The sequence below is a fragment of the Pan troglodytes genome, chromosome 10 (assembly GCF_028858775.2).
Source record: "Pan troglodytes isolate AG18354 chromosome 10, NHGRI_mPanTro3-v2.0_pri, whole genome shotgun sequence".
Taxonomy (NCBI): Eukaryota; Metazoa; Chordata; class Mammalia; order Primates; family Hominidae; genus Pan; species Pan troglodytes.
This window is the reverse complement of record NC_072408.2, coordinates 56,510,652-56,535,854: the sequence shown is the minus strand read 5'-3', so window position 1 is coordinate 56,535,854 and position 25,203 is coordinate 56,510,652. Positions and strand designations below refer to the sequence as shown.

The window sequence follows — 25,203 nt, the reverse complement described above, 5'->3', positions numbered from 1 at the left end:
CCTCTTCAGTTTTGCGACGTAGAACCACTTCTTGGTTTCTTTTTTGGGCTTCCAGAAGTCTAAGTTGATGCTATAAAATAATATTAAATAAGTGGAAATAGTAAAGTGAAAGATACAATATTTCCTATTCCTATATGAATATATTTCCCCATACCCCTGGGAACTATGAGTTCTTAGCAGAATCTGAGTCAACAACCTTGTATATATTATTACAGGTACAGCTATTTTATTCCAACAAACACAAATAAATACAGATATACCCCATCCCTTTTTGAAAAAATGAAAGGTTATCTCTGTGTTACATACTTTAATTTGATACATTTGGTGCTTACTATGTGCAAGTACTTTTCTAAATGCTTTACAAATGTTATCTTATTTAATTTTGTTAGATATTTTGTTTTAGTTGCTGTTTGAGGTACAAACAGGAAGAAACAAAGCTTAGAATATTTTCAATAGAGTCATCTTATAATATATGCAATAATTATAAACTGTTGTAGACATAGGAGGAATATATATTAATTTGATTAGTACTTATAATAACTATGGATCTTATGGTGGATAAAGTAAATGGACAATAAAATATGTCTGCATTGACTATTAATTTGTTTCTAGGTACTCTCAAAATAAAGATGACTAATTAGGATTACCTCAAGCCATTCTACAGGCATATAATTTAAGAAAAAATTTTGGACTTAAAAAGAACTCAGAGGCCAGGAGTGGTGGCTCATGCCTGTAATCCCAGCACTTTGGGAGGTCAAGGTGGGAGAATCACTTCAGGTCAGGAGTTTGAGACCAGCCTGGCCAACATGGCAAAACCCTGTCTCTACTAAAAATACAAAATTAGCCAGGCATGGTGGCACGTGCCTCCAATCTCAGCTACTCGGGAGGCTGAGGTGGGAGAATCGCTTGAACCCAGGAGGCAGAGGCTGCAGTGAGCCAAGACTGTGCCACTGCACACCAGCCTGGAGGACACAGTGAGACTCCATCTCAAAAAAAAAAAAAAAAAGAAAGAAAGAAAGAAAGAAAAGAAAAAAGAAAGAACTTAGGTCTTAATTCCAGTTCTATCATTTATTCAATTCTGTGATCTTGGACAAAGTTTAAGAATGACAGTTCACTACAAACTTCCTTTCTAGTACTTAAATTCTGTTATTTAACAAATAATCACTCGTGTTTTGCATTCAAATTCAAACAGATCATTCATTTTATGTTTATGTATATTTCTGTCTCATCAGATGGGAATTCCTTGAGAAAATGACTTTATCTTATCACAGCCGTATCTTAATTGCCTACCACAATGACTGATATAAAAGCAAAATTAATGTTTTTAATTAATGAATTATCAGAAATTAAAATTATCATATAGTTTCAAACTTGTTACATTAAATTTCTTCCTATTAAAAACCAAATCTCAAGCTCATTCATATTTTTATATGGTATGTAAATGTCACCCTGAACTTTCTAAGGGTTCAAAGATGAATATAACAAGGAACAATTTTAAAAGGAGGTCAATATGTACACAAGGCAACAAATAAAAGGGAGAGGGAGTATGAATGTTAGCTTTATATGTGACTAGCCAGCATTGTGTCTTTATAATAGAATATAGGCATCATATGTTATGGAAAAGATTCAAAAAGTTCATCCCAGGAGTTCAGTATTGGTCTCCCTATATCTTATATGAATTAGTAATAAAGAAATAGGTAGCATACACTGTAAAGAAATTATTCCCGTTGTTCAAAGGTTTTCATTAAATATAAAATAAACAGCCAAAAAATGGAAAGAACCCAAACGTCTATCAACTGATGAATGGACAAACAAAACATATTCTATCTATATAACCATAAAAAAAGAATGAAGTGCTGATACATGTTATAACATGGCTGAACCTTGAAAACATCGTGTTAAATAAAAGAAGCCAGACACAGCTGGGTGCAGTGGCTCACACCTTTGGGAGGCCGAGGCGGGGTGGATCACTTGAGGTCAGGAGTTCGACACCAGCCTGGCCAACATGGTGAAAACTCATCTCTACTAAAAATACAAAAATTAGCCAGGTGTGGTGGTGCATGCCTGTAGTCCCAGCTGCTCAGGAGGCTGAGGCAGGAGAATGGCTTGAACCTGGGAGGCGGAGGTTAGAGTGAGCCAAGATCACGCATTGCACTCCAGCCTGGGCGACAAAGTAAGACTCTGTCTCAAAAAAAAAAAAAAAAAAAAAAAAGCAAGACACAAAAGGCCACATCTGGTATGATTCAATTTATATGCAATGTCCACAGGGACAAAATGTAGATTAGTGGCTGCCAGGGGCTGGGGCAATGGTGAGTGACTACCAATGGGTATAGCGTATATTCCTGGAGTAATGAAAATTTTCTGTAATTAGATGGTGGTGATCATTGCACACTTTTGTGAATATACTAAAAACATGAATTGTACACTTTAAAAGGTAAATTTTAGGATAAGTTAATTATATCTCAACTTTTAAAACAATAACAAAAAAAGAATAGGCAACATGTTAGAATGTGCTTCTACTTGATTTCAGTAGGAACAAATCGATAAAAACACAATTTTAAATGCCCAGGAATTAACTGTGACAAATACACTGATTATTAAAATACACTGTCATTGTAGGAGAAAAAAAGAAATAAACATAACCAAAATAGGGGAGTCATCTGGACAAAATATCCGCTATCCACTTTTCTACCTCACTACCCCCTTTTTCTCTATCCCCTTTCCTCTTTACATCCCAAAATAAATTTCCATTTTCTAAAATATGCTTTATGCTCGTATTTTTCCAGGGAGGATTTAGGAAAAGTTGAGCAAGTAAAAAGGGATAATGGCTGAAACCTAACCAATAATAAGGGAAAAAGTGATGGCCTCTTCTTTTTCAAAGAGGCAGTCTTGCTGTGTTGTTGTTCAGACTAGTCTAGAACTCCTGGGCTCAAAGCAATCCTCCGGCCTCAGTCTCTCAAAGTGCTGGCTGGGATTACAAGCATGAGCCACTGCACCCAGCTTCTTCTTTTAAGAAAAAAAAATCATGACTATAATTTTTCACCTAAAAGAAATAATCACATTGCCAAAATTTTGGAAAGAAGAAGAAAAAAAATCAACCATAACTTATAACCCTAACACAACTACAATTCGCACGTTGAGATGTATCCTTTGAATTTTCCTTCATTGAAATCAAGCATGCATTTATTTGTAAAATGACCATGCTTTACACTTAATGCATGGTCATTTTTCAGATAAGTATACAGTTTCAAAATATAAATGGAATGTACCATAATTTCTTTAACCATTCCTCCTACTGTCAGGGATCTTGGTTGTTTTTACTTTTTTCACAATTACAAAGAATCCCACAGTGAAGATTTTGATGCATAGTATTTTTACTTGTTTTACATTATTTTCTTCATCTAAATTCATGGAAGTAGAATCTTGAGTCAAAGGATACAAAAATTTTGATAGTCCTTAGAAAAGCCTCTTCTAATAAGGGCTGGTTGTTAACTCTAGGATTATTTATAAGTACCTCTAGTGATAAAACATTCTTCAGAACCATCCTAAACTTGCTATCTTATATAATACTGCAACTAGTTCCTTGGTCATCCTAGAGATAACCAGTCATTCTTGCCATTGACTTCTATGTCATCATCTGGAAAATAAGCCTCAAATAAAATATATAATATTACAGTGTTTTTTATGAACTCTTATACTGAATTACCATAATCCACATACTGTAATAAATGACATTTTATAAAGTGTATGCTTATCTATTGTCCTTAACCTGCAATTAGTAGTTATGGTTACCAGAAATTTTTCCTCCATTTATTAAACAATCTTTTTCAATGTACAATTTTCTTATATAACTGAGAGTTAAAATCCACTTACATCTCTTTTACGTTGATCCTTTTTCAACTGAGCAATCTCTCTGTTTCTTCTAGACTCAGTCAGTCTGGCTTTCTCTTGTTCTTCTTTCATTTGTTTCATTAGGCGAACCTAATCAATTAGGTATAGACATCTATTGAAATTACTCTGTCACAACATTCATTAAATCAACCACATATATGGAAGTAAGTTCTTAGAATTCTGAATACTTAACATGGAAACATGCAGTTTTGCTGCACGTTTAAAGTGGGCAATTCTTATTTCTGTGGGATTCATATATTTCTATTTCTAATACATTTTTATTAAATTGCTTAGTATTCTATGCTTTTTGTATTCAATATTCAGTTGTTCTGCAACTTGAAATCTTGATACTTAGCTTACTATCAGTAGCTGTGTGACCTTGATCGAATTACTTTACCTCTCTAGGCTTTGGTTTGCTCATCTATAAAATGGAAGTAATATTTCCACAGCATTGGATTTTTGTGAGAATTCAACCAGTTAACACCCACACAGCGTTTTAACAGTACCCGGCACTTGAATTCTCAACAACTTAATAAGCACTTAATAATTTTAGCTACTGTTGTTATCAGCAACTACACAACATAATAATCAAATGACAGTTACGTGCCTCATAACATTTAACTCAACAATGAACCACACTTAAGACAGTGGTTTCATAAGATTATAGTGGAGCTAAAAAATTCCTATTGCCTAGTGATGTAATAATGTCATAACATCACATTACAAAGCACTACACCCGTTTGCAGTAGTGCTGGTATAAACAACCCTACTGTGCTGCTAGTCATATTAAGTATAGTCCACACAATTATGTATAGTCCATAATACCTGATAAGGATAATAAATGACTATGCTATTGGTTTATGTATTTACTATACTATACTTTTTATAGATATTTTGGACTTATGAAAAAAAAAGTTAACTATAAAGCAGCCTCAGGCAAGCCCTTGAGAAGATATTTAAGAAGAAGGCATTGTTATCATAGGAGATGACAGCTCCATGTGTGTTAATGCTCCGGAAGGCCTTCCAGTGAGACAAGATGGGGAGGTGAAGACGGTGATATTGATGATCCTCACTCTGCATAGGCCTAGGCTATTGTGCGTGTTTGTGTTTTAGTTTTAACAAAAAAGTTTAAAAAGTAAAAAATATAAAAATTTAAAATAGATAAAAGCTTACAGAATGATGATATAAAGAAAAAATATTTTTGTACGGCTATACAGTGCATTTGTGTTTTAAACTGTGATATTTCAAAAGAGTCAAAAAGTTTTTTAACTTAAAATACTTATAAAATAAAAAAATTACAGTAAGCCAAGGTTAATTTATCACTGAGGAGAGTTTTTAAAATAAATTTAGTGTAGCTTAAGTGTGTAGAGTATTGACAAAGTCCACAGCAGTGTATAGCTATGTCCTAGGACTTCACGTTCATTCACCATTCACTCACTGACTCACACAGAGCAACTTACAGTCCTGCAAACTCCCTTCATGGTAAGTGCATACCTTACAGGCATACCTTGGAGACCTTGCAGGTTTGGTTCCAGAGCACCGCAAAAAGGTGAATATCACATTAAAGCAAGTCACACAAATTTATTTGGTTTCCCAGCGCATATAAAGTTATGTTTATACTATACAGTAGTCTATTAGGTGTGCAATAGCATCATGTCTAAAAAAATAATGTGCATGCCTTAATCAAAAAACTTAATTGTTAAAAGAAACATGCTGACAGAGACATGAAGTGAGCAAATGCTGTTGGAAAAATAGTGCCAACAGACATCCTCAAGGCAGGGTTGCCACAAACATTCAATTTGTAAAAAATGCAATATCTGCAAAGGGTAATAAAACAAATCACAGTAAAATCAGGAATGCCTGTAAAAGTATACAATTTTTGGCTGGGCACAGTGGCTCATGCCTTTAATCCCAGCACTTTGGGAGGTCGAGGTAAGTGGATCAGCTGAGGTCAGGAGTTTGAGACCAGCCTGACCAATATGGTGAAACCCTGTCTCTACTAAAAATACAAAAATTAGCTGGCCATGGTGGTGTGCACCTATAGTCCCAGCTACTGGGGAGGCTGAGAAAGGAGAACTGCTTGAACCTAGGAGGTGGGCAACAGAGCGAGACTCCCTCTCAAGAAAAAAAAAAAAAAGTGTACCATTTTTTATCTTTTTTACTGTATTTTTTACAATACCTTTTCTATGTTTAGATATGTTTAGATACACAAATATTTAGCATTGTGTTAAAATTGCCTAGAGTATTCAGCATAGTAACATGCTGTACAGGTTTGTAGCCTAGGAGCAACAGGCTGTACCACATAGCCTAGGTGTGTAGTAGGCTATACCATCATGGTTTGTATAAGTACACTCCATGATGTTTGCACAATAATGAAATCACCTAAAAATGCATTTCTCAGAATGTACCATCATTAAGCAATGCAAGATTATACTTTCTAAATCACTTCCATATTTGCTATTTTATTGCTATTTTAAGAAAACTACACTGACTTTCATGAAAGATGTAAAGAATAATTAATCAAAAACAGATAACAGATCAGGATTTGCACACTGTCTTTGGACAGGGGAAGAAAATTAGTGCTTCTCTAAATATAGGAATGATAAACACTAAATTTAAGACAGTTATTAGCTATTGGAGAATGGGGAATATGATCAGGAAGAGATAAACAGAAGGCTTACTGTATATCTGTAATGCTTAATATTTTAAACTAGACTGTGGATACAGTGTTTGTTATTATGTATGCTTTCTTGCATATTTGAAATATTTTATACTTTTGTTAAGCTTGCATAAGAGTTTTAAGAGAAGAAATACCTATCAATGTCTAAGAAGCCCTGATGAGCACATGATTTTCAGCTACTCTGAAGAAAGGCTTTGATGAGGAATGACTATTAGAAACAACTTCTAATTGCCAAAGGAAAGTACATCATTTGTAAGATTGGGTTACCTTTATCGAATATGGAAAGAACCACAAGAGTTGTTTATTTTTTGTCCCAAATGACAAAATCATACTGAACATCAAACGTTAATGGAAAAAAATAATCAATACCTTTGTTTTTTTCATTTCCATCACATCCTGCTGCAATTTCTTCAATTGCTTTTCATACTGAGACTGATTTTTAAGCAACCTTGCGTGTTCTTTTTGAGCTGCTTGAAGTCTCTGCAGTTCTTTGTTCATGGCTTGGAGTTTCTTTTCATATTCAGACCTAACTTTTTTTGCTTTTTCTTCTGAGTAAGATTCTACGGAGCCTAAATGACCAGAGGACATTTTTATATGTTTTTTTGTGAGACACAGATTTTTATTTCACAGATTTACAGTCCATATCCTAAGAGAAGAGCTACTTCCCAAACACCCACATCTCAGAAGACTAGGGTGTCTTTCAATCATTCTCTGTTTTACTATCTACTCTTAACCTGTTTAATGATTATTGAAGCTTATTTATTAATATGTTATGTTAAAATGTCCCCAACATAAATCAAAACATTAAAACAACCATAAATTTGTATAAAGTAAGTAAACAGCCTAGGCAGATATCGGTATGAAAAAACAAAACAAATAACAATATTTAACATTATGAGACAAATTAAGAAATAATGTGGCCAAAAAGTATTTACAAGCTACATATAACTTTTAAATAAAAGGCACAAACTTTGACTTGCAAAAACAAAACAAATAAATAACAAAAAAGGGTTTAATATGGCTCTATTTTTTTTCTTCTAAAGGAAAAGATAAAAACCCATTCTGAAGATTTAGCTTGAACTTTCATTTGAATTAAATATAATTCTTACCTAAGTTTTGAAGCACCTGGTCTCTTTCAAGCTGAGTATCCCGAATTTTATGTTGCAGCATCATTAGCTTCTCTTCATACTGCTTTTTCAGAGTCTGCAGTCTTTTCTGGCTGTTTTCTAGTTCATCAATCAGCTTTTGCTTAATTGCAATTTCACAAGTAATGTTTGCCAAGTCTGCTTGATAATTGGCTATTTATAAAAGAAGAAAATAAAAATCCTGGTGCTAGGCCAAAATATCAGAATTCTAGCTTTCAAGCAAGACCATAAAAACCATCAACTAGGTATTTTTATTCACTTAGTAGTTATTAGAAAAATTTCCTGGAAAAACCAACAACCAAAAGGTGAATGAGATAAAGAGTGTTCATTTTGGTCAAGGACAATGCTATTTGTATTAGGTAAGAATGGAAATCACACAATGACTAAATCCAGTAAGAGAAGTAACTCATTTGTTTAGCACATAAGCCTTGGAAGGCAAATGTAGGTCAGTGGTCACAGAAGTTGCTTTCATCAAGTATGAAATAGAGAATGTTAAGAGTTTTCTGTCATGGTTTAAACAACTTCCCAAAATGAATTTTTGCCCTTATACCAAAGGGCAAGTACCTTTTTCATCTGATTCAGAATCTGATTCATCAGAACTTTCACCCCCATCAATGTCATCTTCCTCCTCCTCCTCCTCCTCTTCTTCATCCTCATGATCACTCACTTCTTGACTTTCTTCCTAAAATGTGATTTGTAAAAATTAATAGCACAATATTGGCAAAACAAACTGACTCCCTCATTGAGAGAGGCTGCTGGAGTACAAAGTATGGAAACATAAAAAAATTCACTTTTCATCAGTATAAAAATGTTAAGGTTATTACAGAGTAATTTTGCCTTAAATCAAAAAGTATTTCATCTCTCATAGTATTCTACCCCTGACTCCCCAACACAATGCTTTCACAATACATAAGATTGAGAGTTGTCAATATTTTATAGCTTGTATCTCTGAAGAAACATCTTCAAAGAAATAGATTAAACAGAATGCATCATAAGCAGTTCACTTTTCTACAAGTAAGTTAGTAAGTTATCATCAACCAAGAACAACCAAACCTGGTGACTAAAACTGACAAGTTCATTCTTTCATACTTACCACTTCTAATTCATTGTTTTCTCTTTCCGAAACACCCTTTTCTTCTTTCTTCTCTTGGTCAGTGTCTGTATTATCCTCTTTACCAGCCACACTAAAAAAAGGAACATAAGGGTATGGTGTTAAAATAGAAAGGAAAATTATTCACTTTTTTTCCCTCAGATTTTTAGAAGCCATCAATGATTTGTGAAAACAAACTTTAAATGTTGGTCACTTAACTGAGCAAAGCTATTCTATCTGATGCTTCAGAGAAAAATGGAAATTGCTAATCAATCAACAGAGTAATGATTTATATCACTGGAGAAAAGCTTATTTTCAGAAAACACTGAGGAATAGATTATGCCCAAAAGCACGAGACCTCGACACCCCTAAGAACTAGTCACAGTAGCAGCCAATTAACTAGAATGTAAGGCAATTTAAATGGAAAAGAAATCAAACATTTTTGTTTTCTCATCTGAATACAAAAAAACTTCTCTCATATAAATACAAAGATATAAAAAACTACATTTTCACTGATGTCCTAATACATTTAAGAGTAAATTTAAAGTTCCAGTTTAAATCTGCCCACAGTAAGCTTGTCTACACTAGCTATATCCATCAGTAGTTTCAGGTCTCCTTCAGGTAGTGGCACAGGCTCTTTTTCCTTAGGCTGCCCGTACAGCACAAGGCTACTTCTCATTATGGTCTCACACAATGTGTCTTTGCATACCAAAAACTGTCTAATGTTCAGGCTGCCCTTTGATTGAAGAGAAAATTTCAGGGTCTGCCGTAAGATTCACCTTATAATTGGAAGCTCTCCTCTTAAGTTACCTAGTACCTACAGCCATAACTACACACATACCAGGGAATGATTATAGCTAAATTAATTCGGCCCTGGTGGCCCTGAGGAAAAGAGAGAAGTTTCGTATACCCAAATAACTCTAATCCTTTGTGGGTTTAGCAATCAACTATGCACAGAAATTACACTACTGATCACTAGACTCACATATTTAATTAAGCTAAACAACATTAAGTGAACTTTAAATGAATCTATATATGAACTATTTCCTTTTGTGCTATAGTAGCATTTTAAAATCATTAAAAAGCACTTTGAGAGGCTGAGGCGGGCAGATCATGAGGTCAGGCATTCGAGTCCAGCCTGGCCAACACAGTGAAACCCCATCTCTACTAAAAATACAAAACAGCCTGGCATAGTGACGCACACTTGTAATCCCAGCTACTAAGGAGGCTGGGGCAGGAGAATCGCTTGAACCCGGGAGGTAGAGGTTGCAGTAAGGCAAGATTGCGCCACTGCACTCTAGCCCGGGCAACAGAGCGAGACTCTGTCTCAAAAATAAATTAATTAATTAATTACAATAAATTTAAAAAATAAATAAATAGAATACTCAAATAATGCAATATTCTAAAAGTAAAATTCCTCTACAAAAAAAACTTTACAACTTTATCATAATAGCTTAATAACAGCTATCATGTTTTCATATATTCTTCTATATTAAATAATTTCCCTAATACATGGATTGATTTTTAGCTTCTAGGCTAAAAACTTAATCTCATTTAGGCCCTATTATAACTATAACTTTAATGATTAACTCTAGGTTTCTATTCTCAGAGATATGTTTCTACTGAGCACTATGAATATAAATACTTTTCCCTTGTAAGGACTTTTGAGAGTTTGTCATTTATGTTTATGTTATTATTTATTTAGTGTCTGTATTTCTCACTAGGCAGTCAGCTTCCTAAGGGAAGGGATCGTGTCTGTTTGCCTCCACATTACATCCCTAGTACCCAGGTCCTGGCACATAATAAATGTGAAGTAAGTGTTTGTTAAATAAACCAATCCCTGTGACTATGCATGAGCACCTCTGTTTGAACATGCCTATGTGTCTCATGCACTAGCTCGGTTGGAGCAGAATGGTACAGTTTCAAAGATGCATAAAGATGCATGAGAGACAGCATATATACGGAGAGAGAAGAAAGTACAAGTAGGAGTACCAATACAACAGTCTTAACTGGAAATGAATGAAGTAAACTGTAACAGGGTTCCATGAGTGTTGTTAAATCATTTGGATGGAGAAAAATGTGCTTGAAGAAAAGTAGGAACCACCTAGAAAGAACTCTTATGATAAACAAGAAATAATTTTATGTGATATACTGAATGCCTCTCTTAGGTTGCTTATAATATACTAGGACTGCTGATTTTCCACCATCGTGCAGTTCAAGATGAAAATCTAGAAAGAAATTCCCCTTTCATCCAATCATCAATTAAAAGGCCAGCAGCATGTACTCAAACAGTGCTATACTTGAGGTTTAGGTCTAAGGTGTAGGGCTAGGAAAGGACAATTTGTAGGGAGACATCTCCCAGCAGGCTTTCCAGTTCCCTCTCCTGGGCAGTCTCCCTTTCTCACCTGTGACTGCTACAGAATACAGTTTTCATTATTCTCTGTTCTTGTATTACTTCAAGTTCCAATCAAATCACATTATACTTAAGTTTACAGCCATACAACCACCTTATTCCAAACATTTGACCCAACATATCGTTCTACTCCCCACTCCAACTCACTGATATCCAGTTAGATGTTCTTTCACTTCTACATTAACTCATATATTATAAGTCATTCGTGCCACTTCTGATGTGGAAAAATCAGCAGTCATAACTTTACATTATTAATTTAAAGGCTTAAACTTTTAAAATACAAGTTGATAGCTATAATTTTTATACCTCAAATATTGAAGTTTTCCTCAGTAAACCGAGGCAAATTGATATCTAAAATAAGTATCTAAGTAGCAATGGAAGATATTTAAATTTGTGCTTTATATAGAATCAGAAGCTTGGGAGCTGGAAGGAACATTAGCAATTAACCCCTTCATTTGACAAACAAAAAGGGAACTGTGGCCTGGAGAAGTGAATCCCCTCAAGAGAACTAAAACCAGTTATCCTGACTCCCAGAACATCTCAAAGTTCAGCTCACAGACTGGAAGCATCTGCACCACCTGGGAGCTTATTACTTATGCAGAATCTCAGGCTCCACCTCAGTCCTACTGAATCAGAATCTGCATTTTATCAAAATCCCTAGGAGATCTGTACACACGACTATGTTTGAGAAGTTGTTCTGTAACCACCCAACCACTCTGCTTTTGCTATCCTTCAGGGATCATGTAAAGATGGGAGTAAACTCCTTTCACTGAGTACATTTAAAGGACTTGAATATTTTATGGTGATTAAATGCTTCCACACACAACTTTAATGATGCATCTTATTTTTACCTTTCAGAATAGAAGAAATTTCACAATTGTAATGCCTTAACTTAATTCCAATAATAAACATGTTGTCCTAAATATGTATTGCTTAGGTGAGTTATAGTATGACCAATAAAAAATTAAAATTATAGCCTAAGTACTTTAAAGAACCTATGGGCTTATGGCATGTAAGTATAAAAACTTTAGAATACTATATAACATATTAATATAATTATAAAATAAAAATTATAAGGTAATTTAAAGAAAAACATTTTAAGCTTTAAGATATTTAAAGTAAGATATTCATTTAACTAATTGCATAGTATAAGTTCTCAAGTTCTTAAGTAAAAGATGAATGTCTAAAGTAGGGCTTCCAAAATAGTTAAATATTACCTTGAAACTAGTATATTTTCTTAATCATTTTGACTATGTAATCTAGAGATTTGTTTAGGAAAATCTATGAAGAAAACTTCTGATAAGAAGGAAAATACCACTTATCTTTGGTTAAATAATCATAATTCTGAATCAGTAAAATGCAATCAAGAATATTATTCTAAATTTTGCTCGTTTCAAATGAAAAAAAAGCAACTATCCTGTTTTTGATGTCCACTTCAAATACATTTTAAAAGCAAAAATTGTTTTTCTATTTCAACCTTAAGAATGTCTTATAAATCTTATTTGTAATGAGGCCACAGTTTCCTTTTGTTTGTTGTCATTTTAATGGTTTTTTTTTCCAGTAAAGATTATACCAAATAAAGAAGAGAGAGACAGAGGTCCACCCATGACTCAGCATGTGCTACAACAAAATGTCAATTTCCACTCTGCTCACAAGTTTCTGTAAGACAAAGAATTACTGTTGTTTTTTCTTTTTTTAATAAATCAAATGGCAGGGGTTTTAGGGTTATTTTTATCCTACAAAAGGTAAGTCATCATCATAATTATCATAGTTTATTCTGTAATCACATGAAACTGCCTGAATTTTAATTCAAGTATCTAGTGAAGATTTTATTCTTAAAAAGTATTTTCTTAAAAATTTATTACAGTGTTCTTGTTAGTTTTATAAAATCAGCATTACTTTTAGGAGCAGCCCAGCTTATCTAGTCTGAAACAATCTATAATACTATAACACATTTCCTTGTGAATGGCAACTAAGTATTTAAACGACATTTTAATAAAAAACCTGGGAAATATTCCAACCTTCTTTCTTCTCGATTGCTTTCCTCAAGTTTCTGTAGCCTTCAAAATCACGAGGCACAGTATTGGAAGGCCAAGCCAATGAAGGACAAACCAGACAGTAAAAAGCGAAAGTGATAAGAAGGTAAAAATGATACATGAGCTTGAAGACTTTAAAATAAATTTTAAAAGATATCATCAAAGGACAATACACAGTAAAAAGGCAATACATTTGTATGAATAAAAAGTAAGTAGAAAATCAAGCAGCAATATATCTAAGAAGAGTATATAGACTATCAGTTGAAATTATGCAGCAGCAAAATGTATAGTCTCAATTTATAAAAGTTGATAAGGATTAGGCATGCTTGGATGCCTTTTCTTTTAGTCTGAAGTGGGTCAATTTACTCAGCTTCCCCCAAAAAAGACCACTTTCAATAATATTCTCTTTCAAGCCTTTACAGAAGACCTTTTAATGGCATCATTAAAAGAATTTCACAAAGTAATGCCTTTATACCATAATATGAAAATACCACTAATACTACATTCTAGGATACTACTTTTAAAAACATACTTTCTGTTTTAATATACTACATATGAATATCAATAAATCTAAAAAAAAATCTGATTTCAAAGTTATACATGAAATGGTATTGCAGGCAAATGAATATGGTTGTTATGATATCTGTGAAAAACTGTAATTTTATTAATTGAAAATAAAATTTCACACTGGGATTAAAGAGTTTACTAATTATTATAAACTAACTACTGAAAGGGCATATCTATAAAGCAACAGTGGCAAAAAAAAAGGGGGTGGGGAGAAAAGTAGTACTTTCCATTAGTAAGATTGTTTTTTAACCAGAAACATATAAGAAATATCATGTGTAAAGGGTTTTAAAGATAAAGAATATTCAATATTAAAACTTGGGGATCTTTACTCAATGGAATGTACTGTATACCAGTATTTGTCATGTAGACAAAAAGACAGATGTGCTAGGCTCTGATTAAGCATATGGCAACTTTGATATAGAACACTTCCACCCAGAATATTTTTCAGAATCATCAATATTTTAAAATGAAGAGATTGAATCAGAGGTATGAGTTATTTTATCAAGCCAGTTCTTTTCATTTTAATTTCATAATATAAGTGCTCCCATGTGATTCTTATTTATTGGTCTGTGATTGTTTTCACATCAACTTATATGCCGCCATTATAAGACGAGACTAGCAATCTTTCTGAGAAAAAGTCTACAAATATATACCAGTAATCAAATGGTCCAGTATAGTGATTAGAAAAAGCAAAGTAAAGCCACTGCCTAAGAAATCTGTGTGTTTCTAGAGTTTCAACCCAACACCACTAAATACAAATCAGTGCAGTCTGATCGATGAGTGAAGTTTTTTATGTTGCAAGTCATTTAAAGCTAGATATCCAAAAATATGGGATTTAATGTGTGAATGGTAAATTTTCCTCGTCCACATACACAAAAAATGCAAAAAACTTTTATGTCTACTCTATGCCTATACTAATGATAACGAGCTACAATGGCTCAGATAATGTGATTCCCTCATGAAGAACCCAGATTTTCTATTTTCAATATAGAGACTTTTGTTAGCTTATACAAGAAAGCTATATTAAAATATACAGTTGACATGAGCTAGCAAGTACATAAACTTTACATGCCTCCTAAATTGCCTTTTTAAAAACCATTCCAATCAATAGTTCGAAAAGACAATGAAGGGACAGAGAAATAAACGAATAATCTAACACCTCTCCATAACTTAAAGGAAAACTTTAGTTTTTACTTCACTTAGTTCCCCTACAATGCTTCTTCTACAGTTAAAGAGAATGACAATTCTTGCCAACCATTCTAACATTTGTGTAACTGAAAGATATGCAACATAGTTTAATTGTTATTTTCTTACTATCTACACCTCTGGATTATTCTACAGCTCAACAGAAAATAAGCACAAAAAGGTAGAAGAGCAAACCTTAAAACCTCACATATTAGCTATTAGTTATAGTTCTGATACAGACTGATGCAGAAGAAGGTGAAACTTTCAAACAGCATTTGTGGCATCCTTCTTAAACACAAACGCAGCTTCTGGCATTAAAATGATCCAGTTACCACTCTTCCTATCAACTCTTACATTGTCAGAGGCCCTATAGCCACTCCAACCAAAAATCTACAACACAAAACAATAAATTAAAAGACACAGAGCTTCCAAAGAATTTGTGAATTCAGTGACAAGGAAAGGAGGCAGCTATAGAAGCCAGGACAGCTTAGAAGAGCTGAATCCAAAGGTCAAACAAGCCCCAGACAGGTTTTAGAAACTCACAGCCACAACAAGATAAAAAAAAAACCAACCAAACAAACAAACAAAAAACCTTTTCTACTCTTTTTTTCATTAGATTATGCTGCCTAACATATTTTGTTGTATGGATTAATGTATCCTCTTTAAAAATTCCAAATACCCCTACAAAGGAAGCTTGTTGGTTATCAGACATTTCCACTGGTATGAATTCCTTTAGTCAAATGGCTTTGTTCCTGAGTTTGAATTTAAGGAGATCAGAGAAAAAAATAGATAATTTTGAAATTGGGAGTACTTCAGGGTAGGGCAGAATTAGGTGAGAACTGGACCACATAAGGGAGGAATGGATCAAGGTAGCATGGGGACACAGGAAGGTCAGTAAGAACGAATGGCTAAAGCAGAAATTCCCATTTTTCCCCCAAAGATTGGCCTACACCCATGAGAAGGAAAGAAGGTTCTTTCCCCTGTCTTGCCTTTTCTTGCTCCCTTCTGAATTATTCTTACCATACTATAAAATGGGCAGAAATCATTTTATGTGAGTGAGCTGGGAAATTTGGATATCATGTATTTACAATACTTGCTAGAGAAAAATCAGTCCAAAGTTTCAATTAATTTTTAATTGAACCTCTTGTATGTGTAAGGTTGAGGTAGACCCACATTTTGCAATGCCCTCTCTGACAAATAAAATAGATAAACATGAAGCATGGAATGCAACTCAACCAGAATCAATGCATCCAAACAGGAGCTATCACTTCCAAGGAGCTCCTGTGGAAAACTGAGCACTTTAGTAAAGCTACTATCCTTCTAAACATTTCTGGAACTCTAGGTTTATTGTATGCTGGTTCTTTACCAACTTGTAGGGACTCCTTTGGCTAAATGAGGGCTTACCTACATTTTAAAAATAGAAATTGGCATTACATACAGTTAAAAGTTATTGGGATCCAAGTGTGATGAACAAAGTGCTTTATCAAACTAAGTAAAACAGGATTGGTTTTCATTTTTTAATTCAAAAAAACATTTGATTATAGTGTGGTAAGACATATTCCATTAAATATTATAAATTTTTATATGTAGCAATAAAAATTTATAAATTGGCTCTAAAAATGTTTACAGTTATATGGTATAGTACACAAGAAAAATTTTTTAGATTCACAAATTATATAGGTGTCAGTTTTACAAAATTATATAGGTGTCAGTGTACGAAGGTACACCACAGCATGTGTGAAAATGCTCTTAAAAATGTTTGTATATAGCACTCTATAGGTGTATTAATTTTTAGAAAGTATTAATTTGTTTTTCTCATTCTAAGCTATCTTTCATTTCTTATCTGGCTCACTCACAAATATTTTATCTCTAATTATGTGTCTTTTTGTTAGGAAATAAATTATTTTCTTCACTTAGGCTTTTATGTTTAAATCCAGTTGTTTGGTGAGTTATTAGTATTAACATCTATTATTTTTATTGTAATAATTATTACAACTACATAATCACTGAATTAGTCACAACCGCTATTAAAATGTTAAAAACAGCCTAGATTTCTATTGGGATCCTTATTTATTTTTCATTAGTCATATTCAACAGGTGATTAAGGAAATATCTCTAAATTTACCTCAAAAGGAAAAAGCAGTATCAGTTGTGACCTTAAAAAATAAGCTTTGCTTATACTTACTTATTATTTATGAATACAAATGACCTAGACCTTTAAAAACAAGTCATACCATTTGACATTTTGACCAACTACAGAAGTGGATTTTACAAGTTAAGTGATAAGTCGTGTGCAAAAGTCTTATGTTAATTCGAGCAGTAAATTGGGTAACACTAGTTTCGATAATCCTATGATCATTATTTCAGTTTCAATTGCCCTCCATAAGGAGAGAGCTAATCATTATACATTTCTTAATGCTGCCATAATCAATGATCCATGAAAACATCTAAGACATTAATATCTCAAGAGCGCAATTTCAATTGCAATGCCTACTAACCATAACGTATAATTCCTTGCTTTAATCATTATTTTTAAACTCAGGAACACAAAGCAGAATGGGAAGAATTTAAACTTCCAATGACTTTGATCAACTGGCTGCTCCAGGAAGAAATGCCTGGCTACCTAAATACATTTTTAAATAAAATGAGCAAAGCAGCAGGTAGGCTAAACGTCTACATCAATTCTACAAAGCATTCCTCCTGTAACAAACCAGGTGGCAAATAAGATGATTTTGCTTCCTTTTGAATATCTAGCCAAAAATGTTTAAATTTAATTTGACTGGCATGCTCAAAATATAGTCTCTGTAAGCAATCTGACTGCACCATAGAATCAGTGTGTAAACATGTAAAGAATTTATGAGTATTTAACCACTTACACATTACAAGTGGTTAAATTTTCATTTTCTTCCTCTCCTTTGCACCCGGTTGATTTCAGAGGGACATAGTATCAGGATGCAAAGAAGAGAAAGCCCAGAACAGTGGTGAAAAGCTGAGTAACTCCTTGTTGGAAGATTCAAAAAGCCTGAAATAGCATAAATAATTTTCACATAATCAAATTAGAAACCCTGCAGAAAATATTTGAGAGACCAAATGACATTACATGACATTCTGATGGATTAGTTTAGCCTTTAGTTAAACTAATCTAGACAGGGATGAAAATATCCATGAGACTATTTAATTACATTAGGAAATGGGGAAAAAATGAAAACACTGAGTTGTAATGGTACAGCAAGCTTTGCTGAAAAGCAAAATAAATGGAATGCAAAAGCAGCTATTTGAAGAAATAATAAAATAATTTATAATAGTAATTTTATATTGTCATGTTCTAAATAAAATTCATTACCATGTTATTACAATTAAATCTATTTTTCTTACATATAAGTAGAGATAAACCATTAAAAACTAGATAGTTGTAGTTTCAGCTAACATAGTGATTTATTTCATATACTAAGGTACTCATGAGACTATGTATGCTCTTTATAATTGCAAATTAAAATACCCTGAAAAGGAAATAGAGATTCATTTAGCGGTGATTTTATAATCCCACCTTTTTTTCTTCCTCTTTTCTTTTCTTTTCAACTTCTCTAAATCTTTTTTTGCTAGGTCTATAATTTCAATGGTTTCTTTGTCTGAGGATAGTATGGTAGGAGAAAAAGTTGATGATCCACTGAAATATGGCGCTCTTGCTGTGGCTCTTGTCAAGTTTTTTCGAAGGTTCTCATTCACTGCTTCACTTTCTAATAATTTTGCCCTAGCAAATAAAAATATATTTAAATAGGGAGCATTTTTCTCTGTGGATAAAAATACATAACATTAAGTGTACCACACTACCATTTCTTAAGTGTACAGCTCTGTAGCACTAAGCAAATCTATATTGTTCTGCAACCGTCACCACCATCCATCTCCAGAAATTTTTTATCTTCCCATACTGAGACTCTATACCCATGAAATATTAACTTCCCCTCAGCCCCTCTACCTCAGCTCTGGCATCCATCATTCTACTTTCTGTCTCTATGAATCTGACTGCTCTAGCAATAAGGCAGGAACATTTTAAATGAGTTAGTCTTCATGCTAAAAAGTTTTCCAAAATGCATTTCAACATGGCTACAAGATAAGGATTTTTAAACTAAATAAAATTCTCACAAAATAATAAAAATAATCATAAAAGAATGCTCACACACATTAACATTTAACAATTTTTTCATATTTCTTGATTGAATAATTATATATTTGTAATCATAATCTTAATACTCAAAAGAATTCTACATATTCAGATGCCAGTGGTAATTAGATTACTTGAATACTGGCCGGCGGACATCAGTTGTCCTTGCTTGTAAACCTATTATTTAAACTTAAAAAATACACAAGCAGCATGCTCCCCTTAGTTTCAGTTCCTCATTCATCACACAATAGTGGCATTTCCAAAACTGTGCAAGGAATAATTTGTCAAATCTGCCCCAAACTGGCTGACGGACATCTGGCTCCTGAATATAGCGTGGGAAAAGACAGTATCTCCAAGGAAACTTGAGTTTGATAATTGAAAAAATTCTTTTGTTTGCTCAAGCAGTCCTAATAATGACAGGAGAATAACATACACACTGATCCTAACACATGAAGACACCAAACAATGAAATCCTAAAAGAGCCTAGACTATTGAGACTAAAAGGATTCAGAGAGTCCTCTAGGCCAATTCCCTTATTTCTACTTGATTTAAACCATCAAAAATACAATTATCTACTTACATATAATAGATTTTCAAGGTTAGTTTGGCACAACAGTGATTGAGACTGAAAAATAAGAAGAAAACACAACCTATCTCTCTCTCAACACTATATTACTAAGCACCTTTGGCATATGTTCAAATATTTCAGAGAAAGATGCTAGATTATTTGCAACACTAAGCTCTGGAAGGCACAGTCAGCTCAGTGCTTTTCCATTGCCTACCAAAATTATTCATTCTACTCTTGAAATAGTTGAGACAGATGGGGTCTCACTATATTGCCCAGGCTCGTCTCAAGCTCCCAGCCTCAAGTGATCCTCCCACCTCAGCCTCCCAAAGTGTTGGGATTACAGGAATGAGCCACCCCACCTGGTCCTACACATTCTTTAATGAAATTGTTTTATTATATATGTGATACCATATGCGGGCAGAACAATTACAGTGTTTTTAGATGGTTAAATAGCTGTGTGCAAACTTCTAGGTTAATTAAATGACTTCAAAATTGTTTTAGAGAAAATTCATATAAAAACTCAAAGTTAAAATTCATGATTATCAAACAACAGAAAAGTACAAATAATATATTATACTTTTCTATATTTTTAATTTCTAGCACAAAGCCTAGGTACCTAATAATGAATGCTAAGAATGAATGAAAATATAATAAATCAGCTAACCATAATGATCTATATTTTAATTGTCTCCTTTATTATTATGTAATAAATAATGTAGGTATTTTATTTTAAAATTTGTTTTTTACATAATGTTAAAAGTCTGCATTTGGTAGGGGCATATCCAATGATTCTTTGATCTAGTGCTGACAAAGGCCTTTTAGGGATTACCTCCACAAACTCCACATTAACAGAATCTACTTTTTGTACGGCCTACAGGGAGAACATCTCTCTTTCCCCATCTCTTTCTCTCTCTCTCTTCCCGTTCACTCACCCACCCACTTGGTACTTCCTGCATTTCATTTAATAGAGACAAAAGAGTGAGGTATGAGGGCAAGTGTACAAACTTCTTTGGGAAGGAGCACACTGAGGGCTTGCATGCCAGCTGTCATTCATTGGATCTTGGACCATCAAGTCTCTAAAAGGCCCCACTCTTCCCTTTGTAAAACTGAGATAAAAATATATACTTCCCTAGGATTGTTTTGAGAATCAATGATAAAATGAATTTAAAAGTCCCCCGGCTAACATGATATTTAAAAAATAATAAGTATTCTTATCATAAAGTTGGAAATAATATAATCATTAACAGCATAGAGTTAAATAAGTGAATTACAACAAGACAGTACTATATGAAGCCATGCAAAAATCACTGTAGAAACTTTTTAACATTGAAAAATGTTCATAATATATTACCGCTTTTCAAAGAATAGATAGCAAAGCAAAATATACACTCTGGTGTCATTTGCGTTAAAGTATTCATTGGAAAAATATTGAAGAGATAGATCAAAATGTTAACATCAGTTCTTAGAATAATGGGAATACACATGATTTTAATTTTCTCTTACATTTTCCTATATTTTCAAAATGTTCTGCAAAATTTTTCATGCCCCAAAAAACACAAGGATTAATTAATTAGTGATTATTATTATCTCACAAGTAATGTGACATGTAAATTTATTAAAAGGTAACTACTATTCATTTACAATAAAATGATAAGATGAAATAGAAATATTCCCAAATGGCAATAAACAAACATAAATTTGCATTAAGTTTAAAAAGCTGTGAATAAATGTCTTCCTAAGATCTAATTTTGACAGAAATATAGGTTGAAGTCGGGTTTAGCAGGTAAAAACAGAACATGAGAATTTGGACCTAAATATTCGTAACACTTTATACCTTTATGATACCTTTATATTTAAGAACGTATATATACTATTATTTTATTTGAGCCCCATAATAACTCTCTGAGATTAGCAGGTATTATCTCATTCTTACAGATGAATAAACTAAAACTCAGAGATGTTAGGTAACTTGCCCAAGGTCGTACACCTTATTAATAAATAGAAGCTTAAATTTCAATCCAGGTAATCCAATTTGAATTCAAGGTTCATTTATGCTTATCCCATATGTAAATTATAATCCTGGCATTCTAGAAGGCTACTCCCCAGGGGTGGGACACACCTAATTAAAGAGCCATCAGAGACAAGTTGAGAATCTGGAACAAGGTATTAACCTACACCAGGAAAGATTTGATCAGCAACTGAACTCAGGGCCCATGAGTCATCTCTGTTCTCTAAATGGCTTAAGGAAGGAATAGTCTTAACTCAAGACTTTGAAGAAGGAAGACATTAGATGCTGCTTTTAGCCACCAGAAGGAGTGGAAGTGATTCTGGTAGTTTTCTAGGAAATAAGCACTAGTCAAGCAATTTGCCTAATAGTGACATAAAGCTGAGGTACAAACTTAGAATACAGAGTGGAGGAAAGGAAAGAGAGCATAAGAACTCGTATAGGCAATTGGCCTTAACAATTGGCAAGTGCCAAAGAAATAAAAGAGAAAAGAGAAGCAGCCTAAGAGCAGAAAGAGAAACTTCAAGAATTAAAAAACAGAGCTATCAGTGTGTCTCAAGGAGTGGTAAAGATGGGGTCAACAAAATCAGGAAAGACTGGTCAAAGAACAAATTTTTAGCAGTAGGCAGGGAACAGTACTCTCAACACGGGGTAGAAACTGCAAGTCCAGGTTGGTTGCTGAGCAGAACCAGGATGCAGTGCCTCAGAGGTCTCTACCAAAAACATGAAGCATGAACAATTATATATATATATATATATATATATATATATATATATATATGTTATATGCATAACATTTATAATATATATGTACACACACACATACACAGAATAAAATTATACTTGAATAACTATATTGCCACATCGGGATGTGTTTTCATTTGTTTTTGCTTTTTGAAACATTTAAGAGATCCAGTGTGCCTTATGGAGCCAGAAACAGTGGAGATAGTACTTGCCACAGTTTGAGAACCTCTAGAATAGCCAGAGAAGAGAAAGAGAACACAAATACAAGACAGGGTAACTGTGAAAGATGATCTCCTCCCGTTTGCTTATGTTCTGCAAATGGTAAGCAGAAGTGAGATTTGAACTACTTAGATGCTCCCCCATGGAGCTGACTGGGGTTTTCCTTCAAGAAAAAAATAGCTCAGTCATCACGGGAAACCGTGGAACCTGAAAATATTGTTGACTTAACCTTCTTTCCCAACCCTATTCCCCAAGTCTAGTCCCCTCCACATTCCTACACCAGCATGGGCATCATTTAACTAAATTTTGTCATTCTGTTTACTACATGTGATGATTTATGTATGCTGCCCAACCTAGAGTGTGAACTCTTCATGTCATGCTTGCCCCCAGCCCCAGTCATGGTATTGACATATGCAAGTAGGTGTGGCATGTTGTATGAAATGTGAATGGATGTACCACAGAGGGGCAGGCAAATTAGTAGGTATGCCATGATTTACATGTAAGAATAGCTGAAGATATAAAAGAGAACAGGAGATTCAAAAAATTGGAGATGATGTGTAGATATTGATCTATTCCCAAGTGATGGGGGAAGAGGCATACGAAGGAAAGGCATCAAAGATAACTTCAGCAACATAAATTTTGCCTGTTTTATATGTCAAGTCAGGTAAGCACCCAATATTGGGACATAGCAGTAAGAGTAGGAGAATAATATGGGAAGAGAAAGGAGGAAAACAGCTTGGAATATGACATCAAGGGAAAGGTAAGTAAAGAGTCTCCTAAAGTTAACCTAACCAAAGGGCTGAAATATCACCATGGACAACTGCTGAACATTAAGCCCAACAAATAGAAATATTATAACATTGCAAAATCCAAAACAAACATGTGCATTATATGTTACAGAACATGAACTATACCTGAGATCTTCGATTTCTTTTATATAACTATGAATCATATTACTAATCTCCTCATTTCCTTCACCTGAAAGACAAAATATGAAATAAAAATTTTCCTTTAAATTAAGACTTCAACAAAACAGGAGAAAAAAAAAGTCGGGAAACAAAACAATAATTTTTTAAAACACAATTCTTATAGCAAATTTTCTACCCTTTATTACATGAGCAGACCACAAGATAATATGATTACAAAGGGAATATTTTGTTTATATAAGAATTTATTATTTTTTGAAATTAGGTATTTAACTTAAAACCACAGACTGTATACACAGAGACTGGCATTTCTATTTCAACTATGCTAGGTAATTAGTGAACACAAAGAATGTTCCCTGCCCTCCAGAAGTTAATCCCTCACTTATCCCACCCTACCCACATACCTGCTCTGGCAAGAACATGGTTGGCCTGATCACTAACAAGCTGTGTAATTCTGGACCTCAATGCATCAACCGTCTCTTGCATGGCTTTAATTCTTACACGCAGGTTATTATTTTCAGTCTGTAGCATAGCATTCTCATGAAACATGTCATTGATGCTTTCCACACCCTCTTCGTCAATTATTCTTTTACCCTAGTAAAGGAAAATAATGTCCTTGTTGGTTGAGGAGCCTTAAAAACACAAGAGTTTTGCTTAAGGATACTCTATAACTATACAATTCTCTACCCAAGAGCGTTTTCATCTTACCAACCCCAAGGCAAAAGAAATCCTTTCGCCTCTAGTAGAACACTCCACAATGCATTTGTTACTAAAGAAATTGATTAGCCAGGTGCAGTGGCTGATACCTGTAATCCCAGCACTTTGGGAGGCCAAAGTGGGCAGATCACGTGAGGTCAGGAGTTCAAGACCAGCCTGGCCAATGTGGTGAAACCCCATCTCTAATAAAAATGCAAAAATTAGCCAGGTGTGGTGGCGGGTGCCTATAATCCCAGCTACTCAAGAGGCTGAGACAGGAGAATCATTTAACCTGGGAGGCGGAAGTTGCAGTGAGCCGAGATCACGCCACTGCACTCCAGCCTGGGTGATAGAGGGAGACTCCATCTCAAAAAAAAAAAAAAAAAAAATTGGGTAGGAAAGCTTTCTAACAAACAGTTGTTAGGTTAGACTGAACATAGTTAAAGACTGTCCACAAGGAAAACTAGAGACTCTTACCTCCAAAACAAAGGAGGACACTATTATGACAACCAAGAGATTCCAGAAACACGTATGTGTAAGGCATTATTGTGTTCAGAAAGTGCCAGCCTTAGATGTATCACAAAATGCAAAGTCAAACTCATTAGCTTACTGTTTTGTATTCCATGAGCTCCATCTGAAGTCGTGTGATTTCACTACGAAGTGCATTGATTTGCTGACTAGCTCTGTCCTGATTGACCATCACCTTATTCTTGATATTTCTAGCTCGATTGGCGTATTTCAGGGTGTTTAACGTTTCCATAAAGTCTCTGTCTGAAGGGCTGACACATGCTATCATGATTGTTTGGCTGAAAGTTACAAATAATAGTTAGGCTTACACATAAAAGCACCTAAAATGCTAAAATAATCATTTTTAAA

The 25,203-nt window shown here is 34.0% G+C and overlaps 1 protein-coding gene across 19 annotated transcripts in view; it reads right to left on the bottom strand.

Annotated features, from left to right (window-relative positions):
• Positions 1–25,203, bottom strand: part of KIF21A (kinesin family member 21A) — a 149,939-nt gene that overhangs the window by 40,042 nt on the left and 84,694 nt on the right. For 12 of the 19 annotated variants that reach the window (XM_016923644.4, XM_003313766.6, XM_016923645.4 and 9 more), the window contains exons 8-18: positions 24,938–25,133; positions 24,036–24,225; positions 23,620–23,683; positions 18,555–18,758; positions 13,241–13,279; positions 8,810–8,900; positions 8,281–8,398; positions 7,681–7,869; positions 6,941–7,140; positions 3,874–3,981; positions 2–70 (exon numbers count right to left, since the gene is read on the bottom strand). In XM_016923644.4, the coding sequence (XP_016779133.1) occupies positions 2–70; positions 3,874–3,981; positions 6,941–7,140; positions 7,681–7,869; positions 8,281–8,398; positions 8,810–8,900; positions 13,241–13,279; positions 18,555–18,758; positions 23,620–23,683; positions 24,036–24,225; positions 24,938–25,133 (1,468 nt within the window). The remainder of the gene's footprint in view (position 1; positions 71–3,873; positions 3,982–6,940; positions 7,141–7,680; positions 7,870–8,280; positions 8,399–8,809; positions 8,901–13,240; positions 13,280–18,554; positions 18,759–23,619; positions 23,684–24,035; positions 24,226–24,937; positions 25,134–25,203) is intronic. The other 7 variants (XM_016923647.4, XM_016923648.4, XM_016923656.4 and 4 more) reach the window with 1 other exon arrangement.